The sequence below is a fragment of the Mytilus californianus genome, unplaced genomic scaffold, assembly GCF_021869535.1.
Source record: "Mytilus californianus isolate M0D057914Y unplaced genomic scaffold, xbMytCali1.0.p SCAF_4, whole genome shotgun sequence".
NCBI lineage: Eukaryota > Metazoa > Mollusca > Bivalvia > Mytilida > Mytilidae > Mytilus > Mytilus californianus.
Window position 1 is genome coordinate 4,574,115 of NW_026262690.1, and position 15,090 is coordinate 4,589,204.

The following is a 15,090-nucleotide window of genomic DNA, read 5'->3' on the forward strand; positions in this document are numbered from 1 at the left end:
TGGAATCGACAAAATGTGGGAGCGTGTATGTTTATAGGTGTATATCGATGATATTTTGTTGGGTTTTAATTTATTGGTAATATCAATATTTATACTGATAAAAACATTATTCAAAGATCTAATAACAGTGTTTTTTTGTTATTTCGTTGAAAACAATGAAAGGAATTTTAATGTTTTTATTTGTAAAAAAATATTCGTAACTGACAGATAATAGTAAACATACATTATTAAATTGGACCTTCTGGCTTGGTAATTTTAAGGACGCCATCACGAGTTGGTTGACCGTTATAGAATATCTGTTTCACAGATGACGACGGATATCTTTCAATTATCGTAACCACAATCCCGTTCTCTTTTCCTCGAATGTGACCTACTGAATTGACCTTATCACTAAATTTGTACTTACATGAACGACATGACGGGTTGCACTTGTGGCGCAGAATCTGCCTACCCTTTCGGAGCACATGAGATCACCCCTGTTTTGGTGGGTTCGTGTTGCTCGGCCTATAGTTTTCTATGTTGTATTTTGTATACTGTTGTTTGTCTTTTGATCGTTTTCGTTATTTTGCCACAGCATTGTCAGTCCGTTTCCGACTTATGAGTTTGAATATCCCTTTGGTATCTTCCGCCTCTCTTTTGGTCTTTCTCGGTCATTTTCGGAAATAAATTCTATCAATACGTTCGATTTTTCTACCCTTTACAACACACATACCACATGAAAAAAATTAAAACCTGCCTAAAAGAAATAATTCACAATGCGTTTCTCTATGAAAAGGGTACCATACGTCGTACATTTATTGTTTTGAGATATAATTCGGCATATTTTGTTAAAAATGAACCCGAAGATAAAATATGTTACATCGAAGAACAAGTGATCAGTGTGCTGGAATTTTTTTGACAACATTTTTATTGAATTTGGAGGTAGCATTTTCCGGCAGGTTGTCGGTAGTTCTATGGGAACCAAGTGCGCCTCTCCTTGTCGAACTTGTCTTATTTTCTTATGAGTCGGAGTTTGTTCAGGCACTTGTAAAACAAAAAGATCAAAGAAGCTAGATAATTTAATTTCACATATAGGTTCATGTATTTTGATGATGTTTTTTCCATTAAAAATTCAAACTTTTCTGATTGGGTCCCATTAATATATCCTCCTGAACTAGAGATTAAAGAAACCACAGTTACAGCTCCATCCTCCCCTTTTTAGATATATACCGCAAATTGGACTTCAGTGGTCATTTGAGTACCATAATCTATGACAAACAAGACGATTTCAATTATAAATTTTTCTCACAATATTCTAACTTCACTCACGTATGGAGTATACTTTTCTCAACTCATACGATATCCAAGAGCTTGCAGCTGCTACTCAGACTTTGTAAAACATCATCGGTATCTGAGCAAAAAACCAGAGGTGCGATTTAGACGCATGAGGTTTTTGTTAATTGTTTTCATTTTGTTTACTCTTGATTTATGATTTATTTAATATGTACTTTATCGGGAAAGTGTATACTGGTATTTCATTATGGTTCACTAAACTGTATGTACTATCAACAACAAAAACTTTTTGTTGGCGTCTTAGTGAGTAGTCGGATTTATTTGGATGTTTGTTTGTTTTTTTTAGTCAGTTGTGTCTGTGATGTATGTTTAAATTACACAGTTTTGGCTTCTGGATCCCAATTATTTTCACGTTAACCAATTATGTTTGGGTTACCCTTTCGTTTGTCAATACAACGGATCTATAGACAATTGTTATACAAGTGGAGGGTTTAGTTAGCGATAAAACAGGTTTAACCCACCATTACAAAGTCAGTTATATGACAGTTGTTTTCCCATTCGTTCCGTTGTTTGATATAATCTAACGTTTGATTTTGTCATTTTTATTGATTTACCTTGGAGTTCGGTATTTTTGTTAATACTTTTTTGTTAAATACTAACGAATTTTAAAAAGAAAGGAAGGAAGGAAGGAAGCCATACCCCAAAGCGTGTGTGAACGTGCCATATGGACAATTTCAAACTATTCAAAAGTTTCAATGTAAATGTGGCATAGACTTATAGCAAGTATCCTTTTTTATGTTTTATTTTGTATTTCTGACCTTTGAACTATAGCTTCCAGACTACCATTTAAGAAAACTTAATATTAAGCATATGAAAATAATGGAATAAATTGTTGTGGAGGTTTTAGGTATATAATGTACTTTTAATGGTCCTATCAATTTGGTTGACAGTTAACTTTTCCACTCTATACACTACACTTCCACACTATCTTATCGACCAACAGGTCCTAAATACGAAATTTTAACATTTACCAATGAACCATGAAAATGAGGTCAAGGTCAGATGAACCATGTTAGACAGGCATGTATACCATGCAATCATTCCATACACCAAATATCGTTGACATATTGCTTACGGTATCTCAAAAACAAACATAACCATGAAAACTTTAAATTTACTACTGGACCATGAAAATGAGGTCAAGGTCAGATGAACTCTGCCAGACAGGCATGTACACCTTATAATCATTCCATACACCAAATATAGTTGACCTATTGCTATAGATTGTTTACATCCTTGTCCTGCCTTTGGTCTCTGGTGTATTGCTAACATCCTTGTCCTGCCAATGGTCTCTGGTGGGTTGTTTACATTCTTGTCCTGCCTTTGGTCTCTGGTGGATTGCTTACATCCTTGTCCTGCCTTTGGTCTCCTGTGGATTCTTACATCCTTGTCCTGCCTTTGGTCTCCTGTGGATTGCTTACATCCTTGTCTTGCCTTTGGATTGCTTTAATCCTTGTCCTGCCTTTGGTCTCCTGTGGATTACTTACATCCTTGTCCAGCCTTTGGTCTCCTGTGGATTTCTTACATCCTTGTCTTGCCTTTGGTCTCCTGTGGATTACTTACCTCCTTGTCCTGCCTTTGGTCTCCTGTGAATTGTTTACATCCTTGTCCTGCCTTTGGTCTCCTGTGGATAACCTACATCCTTGTCCAGCCTTTGGTCTCCTGTGGATTGCTTACATCATTGTCTTACCTTTGGTCTCCTGTGAATAGTTTACATCCTTGTTCTGCCTTTGGTCTCCTGTGGATTGCTTACATCCTTGTCTTGCCTTTGGTCTTTGGTGGATTGCTTACATCCTTGTCCTGCCTTTGGTCTCCTGTGGATTGTTCACATCCTTGTCCTGCCTTTGGTCTCTTGTGGATTGTTTACATCCTTGTTCTGCCTTTGGTCTCATGTGGATTACTTACATCCTTGTTTTGCCTTTGGTCTCCTGTGAATTGTTCACATCCTTGTTTTGCCTTTGGTCTCCTGTGAATTGTTCAAATCCTTGTCCTGCGTTTGGTCTCTGGTGGATTGTTTACATCCTTGTCTTGCCTTTGGTCTCCTGTGAATTGTTCACATCCTTGTCCTGCCTTTGGTCTCCTGTGGATTACTTACATTCTTGTCCTGCCTTTGGTCTCTTGTGGATTGTTTACATCTTTGTCCTGCCTTTGGTCTCCTGTGGATTACTTACATCCTTGTCCTGCCTTTGGTCTCTTGTGGATTGTTTACATCCTTGTCCTGCCTTTGGTCTCCTGTGGATTACTTACATCCTTGTCCTGCCTTTGGTCTCTTGTGGATTGTTTACATCCTTGTTCTGCCTTTGGTCTCCTGTGGATTACTTACATCCTTGTCTTGCCTTTGGTCTCCTGTGAATTGTTCACATCCTTGTCCTGCCTTTGGTCTCCTGTGGATTGTTTACATCCTTGTCATGCCTTTGGTCTTCAGTGTATTACTTACATCCTTGTCCTGCCATTTGTCTCTGGTGGATTGTTTACATCCTTGTCCTGCCTTTGGTAGATCATTGGCAATCATATCAAATCTCCTTATTTTAGTCTGGAAACAAGAATGTGTCCATAGTACATGGATGCCCCACTCGCACTATCATTTTCTATGTTCAGTGGACTGTGAAATTGGGGTCAAAACTCTAATTTGGCATTACAATTAGAAAGATCATATCATAGGGAACATGTGTACTAAGTTTCAATTTGATTGGACTTCAACTTCATCAAAAACTACCATGACCAAAAACTTTAACCTGAAGCGGGACAGACGGACAGACGGATGAAAGGATGAACAGACCGAAAAACATAATGCCCATAAATGGGGCATAAAAAGGGAAAAATTCCTCAAACAATTCCATAGTAGCAGGTTCACAACATTAACATATATGAAATCTTTCCGTGAAACCAGGTAGGTATACACTGATGGTATACAACTGCTCAAAAAAGGGAAATTCACTATTCAGAAATAGAAATCATCTGTATTCAGCTATTAATTTTTTTGGTCAGTTAATTACTTAACACTTTCACAAAATGCTATCTCATATTTGTTTTTAGTCTATTGTCATTAATAATAATGTCTCTATTAAAGATAATTTATTTGTTGACACCAGATTGCTGGTTATTTATAACTAAGAAGAAAACACATTTACTTTGTTTGCCATTCTTCATTAAATATCCTAAACTTCGAGAAATTTCCCCAATCAAGTTGTACTTTTCACAAGGAAACACCAGTTTGCAAACAAGTTATTCAAATAAAATAAATAGTCTGGTAAACATTAGTTATTTACAGAGTCCAAGCTTTTCTTTTAAATAATCTTATATGCATCAACTTGTTGGATGAAAAAAAGCCCATAGCATGGCGATATAGAATAATTAAATTATCGCAATCTGACAGTATTCCTTGTTTTAGTATTGTTCACTTTTTTAAAACATATGGATGATCTATCCATACTTCCCTTAAAGTTTAGAAGATAATATTTCCTTGGTTGATAAATAAAGGTTTGTGTCATCTAGAATTTATAGATACACCATAAGAATAATCAAGGGACACTTTTTGTTACTTTACAATTTAAGATTTAGTTCCTCCTAAAGAGACCCTGGAAAATTCATTTGCATGTGGTAAATCATTAAATTTGTATTACTGTCCAGACAATGAAGCATCATAAAAGTACAAATAATGATTAGAATGTTAATCTTTACTTTCAATATATAACTTCAGTTGTCAGTGGTAAAATTTGCAGATTGTCTGGCAGAAAAGAGAAACTTAAAGAGTAGGAACACTACTGTTTATTTGTTAACCAAATAAGGAGTGTACCCACAGATCCATGAATGTAACTCCACTCCATATGCAATACATATGTGCATACTACTGGGCTGTAACCAAGTGTCTAGCATAAAAACAAATTATAAATATTTAATGGAAACCCTCAATATCACTAAGATCAAAAATCAAATGATCAGTTGTACATCTTCTATCTCATAGAAAAAGCCTCTGAAAGTATGGAGAATACTGTCAAGCCATTTTAAAAACTTATATCTAGGACTAAGTGACCTCAAAATTAAAAGGGATCTTTGTAAAGTCATGGAGCATTATCAAGTAAATTGTGGACCTATGGTTCAAAACATACCACGTGGACCCCAAAATCAAATTTCATTCTATCAATAGCTTCTATTAATTTACCTTTGACATATTGACCCTGAAATCAATACTGAATAGGGATTTTCTCTGTCCCATGGGTATAGACAATCCAAGATTAGTTAAAGTTGGACATATGGTTCAAAATTAAACATAAGGGAACCTGACAGACCTTTTGACCAAAAATCAATAGGGGTTTCCTCACCCAATGGAGCAATATCCAGCTTTGTTTTGTTAAATATATTCTTTATGGCTCAAAAGATTTAGGCAGGAAACTGATGGTCCAGATGACATTCATCATTTTATTAGCCAAGTTTGATTCTGTGACAACTTGGCTAAAAATAGAGGGTACACAACTTCATGTTCTGCAGAAGAACCTGCGCAATCTTTTCTTAATTCTGTCACTCAGTTTTAAAGGGTTGCAGATTAACAAACTGAAGTGGACAATGCTGAGAACAACAGAAGTGATCCATATGTGTCACTCTTGACCGGCATGATTGCTTTTTGGTATGAAAACCAAGAGAAATTAAAAACTAGAATTGTGAGTAAACTCCTGCCCCACAAATTTGATTAGGCAATAGCTAGAAGATATTTGGTGTTTAAAGATATAAAACAATAACAAATATTGTAAAATTTCATTGTTCTTTATCTAATTTTCATCAGATAACAATTGCAACATAATGCATATAAAAATAACCATCTGTAAATGCTAACCTACTATCAATACAGTGTTACAAGACAATACAAATACATCCTATTTTGTTATCAAATGCTTTTGTTGAATTTAAATAAGCTGTTATTTGTTGTGCAAAATAAAAAGCCTTCCAAATTTGATTTGGGTTTTCCATGAAATTGCTTTATTCATTAAGATCCGGTGACTATTAATTTTTTATCATGACATGGTAAAGTTACTTATTTAATAAACTGTGGACACAGAGATGTCTCGCCTGTCGGCATAAAATTCAGAAAAAGACAAACTGATGAACAATTAATTCAAGGTTGCAGGAACATGACTTATTAGGCAGGGCCTTGACATAGTCATCAAATTGATATTTACTGATAGTAATGCAACTTTGTATCAAATATCAATGATCTATCACAAGTAGTTCCTATCAAACTAACTTAAGCAGAAAACTTAACAATTGGGTGGCGTCGCCTGAAAAGTAATCCCTATGTCTCACTTTTCGCGACTATCATAGGAGGTGAGAAAAAAACAATATAGTTCTGACAAACTGAGTTGCTTGTAATATGACTGGTCATTTCATACTGTACTGTAAAGAACATTTATTCTAACTTTGGAGTTCAAGCTTATTTTTGTATAAGTAGGTCTAGCAATACTGAGAAGACTGAATGACATTTTCTTTCATAATACTTCTGTTTCAGCTTGTAAAATAAACACATTGCCATCCAATCTCTAAACACCGGTCATCTGTAATAGCACTGATGTTGCACTAAATAAAAACATCAACAAACAAATAAAAGTATATGGCATCAAGCGACTGGAAGATAGTAAAGGTAGACCTGTCACATGATACAAACAAATGTTGTCACATTACTATAATGTGATACTGCTTCTGTAAAACATCTCCTTCTTTATTGAATACACAAATTTATTTCTCATTACATGTTCAGTTCTGATGCAATAACAGGTTTACATAATAAAGAAGATCATATAAGCTATAGATCTGATAAATGAAATCCATTCTGTAATTATTCTTCCATCAAATAACCTGTTGTAAACAATTGAAACTGTCGTCTGCTTTCCATTAACCTCTCATTGTCTACTAACAACATATGAACACAATGTGTATATCTAATATAAAAACACTAGTATAAAACTATTGCTATGATCTCTCTTTCTTTTTGATTGGTCGTTTACTCATATGTTTGTTTATAATCTCAAATATTTTGGTTTTATGGTCCAGCACTTTTAACATTGAAGTCTTTGCTTCGTCTAACTGATCAGCTATTAATTTGCTTCTCTGTAAGTTTGCCTGAAAAAAAGTGAAATACTTTTAAGAGTGGTACCACTAAACAATGGGTAAGCTGTAGAGACAACCTTTGTTTTAAAACTGCTTATATCAAATGTCAATCATCAGAAGTGTTTCATTCTAGAATGTTAAGATGAAATGAATAAATACCTAAAAGATTTTATCACTATAAAGCACACATATGACAACAGATTACTTCAGTAAATTTTGAATGAAATTTTAGTTTTTGTCTCACCTGAGTTAATTCATGTAAGAGTCCTGAGTCATCCTCTGGTGCATGTTGCCTGACTGGTTGTGGAGCTATTGACTCTTGCAGTGATAGCACTTTCTGGTGTAATGTTTTTTCTAATCCTGTCTGAAAAAGAAGAATTCTTAAAGATGTAAATAAGATTGCCTTAGTATCATAATTGTAAGAACTCAAAATTCATAAAATCCAAGGTGCTTTGTAAAGAAATTTGTATACGAGTGTTGGGAAAGTACATATTCAGCAACATTAAGTCATGTATTTTTCCGTACTTTCACTTTATCATTGCTGAGGTCAACTTCCGCCCAAGTGTTGTTTACATTAATTTCAAGTTGTTGAAGCTGTGTTTTGAAATTGGGTTATCAAATTAAAAAGACAACAGAGTTATTTGGAAGCTGAAGTAATATTATAATTTTTTAGTAGGTAAAAAGTATTGCATCACACTTTTTAATTTGAATCCCGCACTAAATACTTTAATTAGTTATCAAAGGTACCAGGCTTATAATTTTTATACGCCAGACGCGCGTTTCATCTACATAAGACTCATCAGTGACGCTCAGATCAAACTACACATCGTCATATTTATAGAACGACATGTCCCTATTTCAAATTTATCAGTGACGCTCAGATCAAACTACACATCGCCATATTTATAGAACGACATGTCCCTATTTCAAATTTATTGTGATAGTCAAATTATAGAAACGGTGGATTGTACATTTATACCTATTGCATGGGTATTAATGTGTGAATAAAGTGATTGTATATTTATTTGTGTTATGATAATAAAGTACTGTATTTTTAACATGTTGTTTATATAAATTAACAATTGCATTTGGCTGTGCTAAACAAATGTGAGAGACAAAATACCCACACTTTGTAAACACCCATGTAAACCCGCTCGGACCCATTTGTATTTATTGAAAAATTATGTTCACCACAACTGTGTTGTTTAGTATTAGATAGTAAAAAATGAAAACAATACGTTATAAATTTCATACAACTGAAGCTCTTTTCTGGTTTTACCCTCATCAGGAACGCTCAAAGCCGAATATTTGAAAGCCAAGGATGTATAAGTACCAAAACCGTTGAGCTATATGACCAAAAAGGAAATTAAAAAAAATAGCGAAATGCATCTAAGGTCAACTTTGCATGAGAGAGTTGAAGCAGGTTTCAGCTTTTGGTTTTGCTATCTTCGCTCATAAACTTCTTGAAATTTTTTCCAGACTTCCAAACTTTTTAAAAGTTTTTTGGCTTTTGGTTTTGAATTTGCATGTTCCCAGATTTCAAGACTTTTTAAGACATATTTTGATTTTGGTCTCTGGAATTAGTCTTTGTCACGTGTATCAAAACTTTTCAAAACTTACTTGGCTTCATTTATCTCAAACTTTTTATAGCTGATTTAGCTATTGGTTTTGGAGTTTCATTATTTTTATGTTTTTCGCTATTCAATTTAACAAATTTCAATTATTAGGCTCTATTAGCTTTTAGGTTTGAAATTTTTACCTGCGTCACCAAAGCACAAGCAGGTTTTGTAACCCCTCAACTGTGTCCATCTGGCCGTACAAAAGAAAATTTTCATCTAAGTTTTTGTGGCTTCTATGAAAGGGAATGATTTAATATTTGGTTGCAGCTTGATATTTGTTGTATCTTATCTTTTTTTTTTTTTTGACCCAATGACATAGAAACAATTGTTCCAGTCTTTCCAAAAAATATCTTTACCAGATCTTCCATCTGTGCAGCCATATGATATAACTTCCACCCACTGGCCTTTTGCGTCACCGCTCTTTGATTTGATAGCTCATTTACAGTAGGTCGCCTTTCATCTGAAAAAGATAAAACAAATTCTAGTATCAATTTATATAATTTTCTTTTGCACAATCCTAGTTGGTTAAGTCATTATCTACCAATGGAATTAACTGATCTTAAAATCAACAAGTATCAGGTTACAATTTGATCCATAGGACATCATGACCTGCATGGGTATCATATTTCTATGTTCATTGAACCATGATTTAATTAAATTTATGAAGCATACTTGAGTTATTGTTATTTATTATGCCTAGTTTTTGACACGGTTTGATTTGAAAATTTTCAAATTGTAAAATATGCTGAGTTTAATACGTTTTGACGAAAATATTTCATGTGATTCCTTTAAAGTAAACTTGAGTTATCAGTAGACATGAAAAATTGCCTTTTTTGGATTAAAGTCCAACAACAACAAAGACTACTTTGAAAATCATCAAAATACATTATGTAAAATTTGGTATCAATTTGTTACAGCATACTTAATATCATGAGACATGTCTTGTTGATCTGAAGGGCTAACAATTAATTTTTTCTTGTCAACCAATATTAGTTTGTTGTCATTGAAATGGTTGGATTTTTAAGTTCAAGGCAATTTAACAATCTGATCAATTTTAGTCTTGATATAATTTTAGATAATATTTCTATTCAAATTGCTGATAATATAATTGATATTGATATCTATTATCAAATGTATAACCACAAAGGAAATAGCTAAATGAATTTGTATTACAATCACCAATCCTTACATTTCACTGATATCTATTTATGTAAATCAATTGTATTTCTCTTATTCTGTTGGCTACTTACAGTTCATTTATTTAAACATGATTTACCTTTTGGTTTAACATCAGTATATCTTTGGAAATGATTATTCCGAGACTTCCACGTAAAATTATAAAAGTTCAATAAAGAAATATTTGGTCTATTTTTTTCCAACGTCCACCGGACACCTTCGTCATCCACATATTCTGAAAAAATTCAAATAAAAACATAAACGATCAATTATAATTTCCCTTATAAAAACTTGTTTATATTATAATCATACTTGCTATCTGCCATATTTGATTTTCATTTATTGTTTTAGCATAGATCAGGTCGTTGGTTTTCTCATTTGAATTACTGCACATTTTGTCATGCCACAGCCTTTACTAGCTTGCTATGCAGCATGGGCTTTGCTCATTGTTGAAGGCCATAAGGCGAACTTGAGTTGCTAACATCAACGTCATTTGGTCTATGGTGGATAGTTGTCCAAATGGCAATCATACTACCATACATTTCCTTATTCTAAATTGCAATTAGAATTTTGATTGAATCATACACAAATTGGATCAAAACCTCAAAATTTTTGTCTGAAGTCAAGAGCAATATATCAGACATCTTTTCAATTCTAATTTGGTATCTATCATGATTTTTTATGTTACTGCTGAAACAAAACTGTTAAAATGGAAATACATTTCCTATCTCTACATATTGATATATGTGTATGTTGTTTGCCACACTTTTTGCACATGTTAAAGAAACCTTTAAAGAACAGTCTGAGGGGTTTGTAGGTGGCCTGTTGCAAGGCAAAATTTATGTCCCTTTCCAATAATTTTCCAGTAGCAGTAATAACTTCCTGCCTTTCATCCCAGTTGACCCCTTCCTTGCAGAAGCTTCCTTTTGTATTTGTTGTCGACTTGTTCTTATTCTTATCCTGAACATGCATAAAATTCTTGCCTCTGAACATAAAATCACACAATAATCAACCAATCAATTAATTGTCTGTTGTTTATAATAAAATTGAGAATGGAAATGGGGAATGTGTCAAAGAGACAACAACCCGACCATAGAACAGACAACATAACTATTTATCATGTTTAACATTTCTATGGAAAATAATTACATGCCAGTTCATAATAAAATGGAGTAAAGGACTTTCTTATTTTAGACAAAAACAAATGATAATTACCATCTCTGAATTCTATATCTTCATCTTTGATGTCTATTTTATCTTCTTCAAAGTCATCATCTTCTGATGTTGAACTGTCTTTTAATTCTTCATTCACATGTCTATTTACATTGTAAGAAAATGAAATGTAATGATATGTGTAAATCTTCAAAGAGTATGGATATAAATTGGCTAAAATATCTAACAAACCTACAATGCAAAGGTAAAGTAAACCACGGATTTTGAAAACAGAAGACCATTTAAGGAGTAAGTTTGGTAAGGACTATATTTGGCCCCGATTATTAAGTTAAATGTTTCAAGATTAAATAATGTTTAAGGTTGATGAAAAGACATGTAAGAAAGTTAATTAGAACTATTTTTGTCAATATCTTATTTTAAAGCATTGATTTTTACATCCAAAATAGGCCAAAAATACAGATTTTTGAAAAGTTTGACAAAATAGGCCTAGGAAACATAGAGCACAGACGTAGACAAACTAATTATTCAAGTTATATATAAAATGTTTTAACAAACATTATGTTAAAGGCATTTTTTGTTGACGCATGCGCTATATGGTTTCTGTCTAAAAAATCGATTGAAATTTACGTTTTAATTGAATTTTAGTGGAAAATCAAAACAAGTGCTATTTGTGACTTCATGAATAGAAGGCAAGTACATAAATTTTCATCAAAAAGACATATTTCCTATCTAGTCATTGTATAAGTTTGATTCATTGTGATATAGGTCAATAAATCCTAATTTGAAATTGTAGCTAGAAATAGGGGCCATTTTAGGGTCTTATCAAACCTACTCCTTTATTCTAGCTTTGGGAGTGTTCTAGTTACTAAGGCTTCAAAATTATAGAATTAATATCACAGGGACTATACCATTAGTTCCAAAAATAACAGTTTTTGTAGTTTTAGACATATCAACGCTGGATTACAAAAGTTTGAATTAAATGAAATTTTTGTTTTTACATAATTATGTATCACTGGACAGTAATAAATGACTCAAATTTGGATTTTCTCTTAAAATACAATAAAAAAAAAAATTATATAAAGTTTTTTTTTTTTATTTTGATATGAACTGTAATATCAAAAAACTTACAAAAGTTGTTTTCTAGGTTTCTTTCTAGGTGAAGTTTCTGTACTATTTGGTAATGAAGAGCTATTTGGAAAACCTGAAAAAATTCCTTAAAAATTAGAGATCATAAAATATTACAACTGAACCCTGTATGGAAGATAGTAATTTAACAAAGATAATGTATTTAATTACTTTGTATTTCTGAAAGAAATTAAAACATGAACAAGGCAAGGTTTTTTAATTTGTTGGTTTTCAGATTTTTTATGTGAAAACATCAGGTCAGTCGGTCAGAAAAAAAAGAATAAAATTATCTTACAAGACATAAATATGTACAGAATAAATATATGTTTCAACTTGCTAACAATATTTTTTTTATGCTTCTTGTCATCATTTCTTACACGTTTAGTTCTAAACATTAATGTCGGCTGTTTTTAACATACAATGCATGCCACTGTCATAAAAGTTTGTGAAATGGGGGGTATGTCCACGGACAAACAGGGAAATAAATGGTCATTTCATGAACAACAAAAAAAAAAACCAGCTACACATTGCTTTTGATCAACATGGTGAATAATGAGCTTCAAGCACGAAAACATGTGAAATGAAATTGTAAACACATTGCATGAAAATAACACTTCTCAATTTGATCATAAATGAAGAAGACCCGTCCACTGGAACGACAAAGACATCGGTTTCATCTTTTGGCAGGCAATCCTGTTTTTGATATCCAAAGGTGAACATTTTTTTCAAACTTTGAAACAAAAAAATTCATAATTGTTTGTGGATAAATGTTACTTTAACTTGACGTCTTTTATGTTTGGACGGAAAAATCTTACGAAATTATGACAAAAAAGATAAACAAACTTATTATAATGAGCTTTTAACATAGATTTGGTTCTGCAAAATTTTTGCGCAAACAACATTTCAAGGTCAGCCTTCATTGTCTATTTTTATTTTTTTTTTCAGAACACAATGTGTAGTAATTAAATGTGTTATAGTTATATATATAATGATCAAGCAAACCAGCACCTGTCATTAATCTGCCCTTATGAATCTGAAAGACGTTGCTAAACAAACTAGCGTGGTGATCTAGTGATCCCAGATACTCTACCCAGGCCAACTCAGAGATCATGATTTTTATGTAGCAGCATACTGTGAAATTTTATATATATATATAGAAATGTTGTAATATTTTTTGCCATATTTCGAAGGCAGTGTATATGTAAAAAAAAAATCTTTTTATCCTCAACATCTTTTTAATTTCAAAAAGCAGTTCTCTATTTATCATCTGGGAACGAAAAGTGTGACAGAGGGATGAGTGGGCAAAATCAATAACTTATCTTAAGGATAACTGATATGGTCATTTTCTGTTCAGATTTAAATTAGCCATAAAATTGTCTCCTTTGGGTTTATGTTAATTTCATACACTTCACTCCTAAATATTTATTGTAAATTGTTTATAGTTTACCATTTTCTATTGTATCTGGTGGTTCTTGTTTTATTCGTAAATCAGATAATGCATTCTGGGTAGGTGTGGTTGCTTCACTAGATAAAGCTGTATCTGTTGAAGACTGGCTTTCACTGAAAAATAAAATAAACAGAACTTGACCAGTGGTATTTTCATTTTTCTTTTAATATTCTAATTTATCTTAAAGACAGAAGTATGATATGGACCAGTATTTGGAAATTAAATTGCAAAATAGAGATTCCAAAGATCCTGAATACCTTACTTATCAAAATTGAAATAATAGGCAAAAATAAAATGCTTCGCTGGGCGCAGCTTGATACGACCGCAGAGGTCGAACCCTGAACAGTTGGGGCAAGTATGGACACAACATTCAAGCTTGATACAGCTCTGAATTTGGATTGTGATTAAATATTTGACACAGCATAGGTTTCTGACACAGAAAGAATGTGGTCTAAGAACTTCAATTTTTTTAATTTACCTATTATGGTCCAATGTCCAAAATCAAAATACATAGTTAGATTCAGCATATCAAAGAACCCCATATATTCAATTTTTGTTGAAATCAAACAAAGTTTAATTTTGGACCCCAACTTGGACAAACTTGAAAACTGGTCCCATAATCAAAAATCTAAACACATGTTTAGATTCAGCATATCACAGTACCCCAAGAATTCAATTTTTGTTAAAATCAAACTAAGTTTAATTTTGGACCCTTTGGACCTTAATAGAGACCAATTTAAAAAACGGGACCCAAAATTAAAAATTAAAACACGGTTAGATTTGGCATATCAAAGAACCCCAATAATTAAATATTTTATGAAATCAAACAAAGTTTAATTTTGGACCCTTTTGACCTCAATATGAACCAATTTGATAGTGGGCCCACATATAAAAAATCTAAATACATGGTAAGATTCAGCATATCAAAGAACCCCATATATTCAATTTTTGTTGAAATCAAACAAAGTTTAATTTTGGACCCCAATTTTGACCAACTTGAAAACTGGGCCAAAAATCTAAAATCTAAATACATGTTTAGATTCAGCATATCAAAGAACCCCATATATTCAATTTTTGTTGAAATCAAACAAAGTTTAATTTTGGACCCCAACTTGAAAA

General features: G+C 32.7%; 1 protein-coding gene across 2 annotated transcripts in view; it reads right to left on the reverse strand.

Moving 5' to 3' along the window:
* Positions 1-6,074: 6,074 nt before the first annotated feature.
* LOC127739385 (histone deacetylase complex subunit SAP130-like) overlaps positions 6,075-15,090 on the reverse strand; it is a 32,598-nt gene continuing 23,582 nt past the window's right edge. For both annotated transcript variants that reach the window (XM_052251105.1, XM_052251104.1), the window contains exons 13-19: positions 13,972-14,084; positions 12,528-12,600; positions 11,442-11,542; positions 10,327-10,461; positions 9,407-9,510; positions 7,676-7,795; positions 6,075-7,443 (exon numbers count right to left, since the gene is read on the reverse strand). In XM_052251105.1, the coding sequence (XP_052107065.1) occupies positions 7,294-7,443; positions 7,676-7,795; positions 9,407-9,510; positions 10,327-10,461; positions 11,442-11,542; positions 12,528-12,600; positions 13,972-14,084 (796 nt within the window). In that variant the 3' untranslated portion in view covers positions 6,075-7,293. The remainder of the gene's footprint in view (positions 7,444-7,675; positions 7,796-9,406; positions 9,511-10,326; positions 10,462-11,441; positions 11,543-12,527; positions 12,601-13,971; positions 14,085-15,090) is intronic.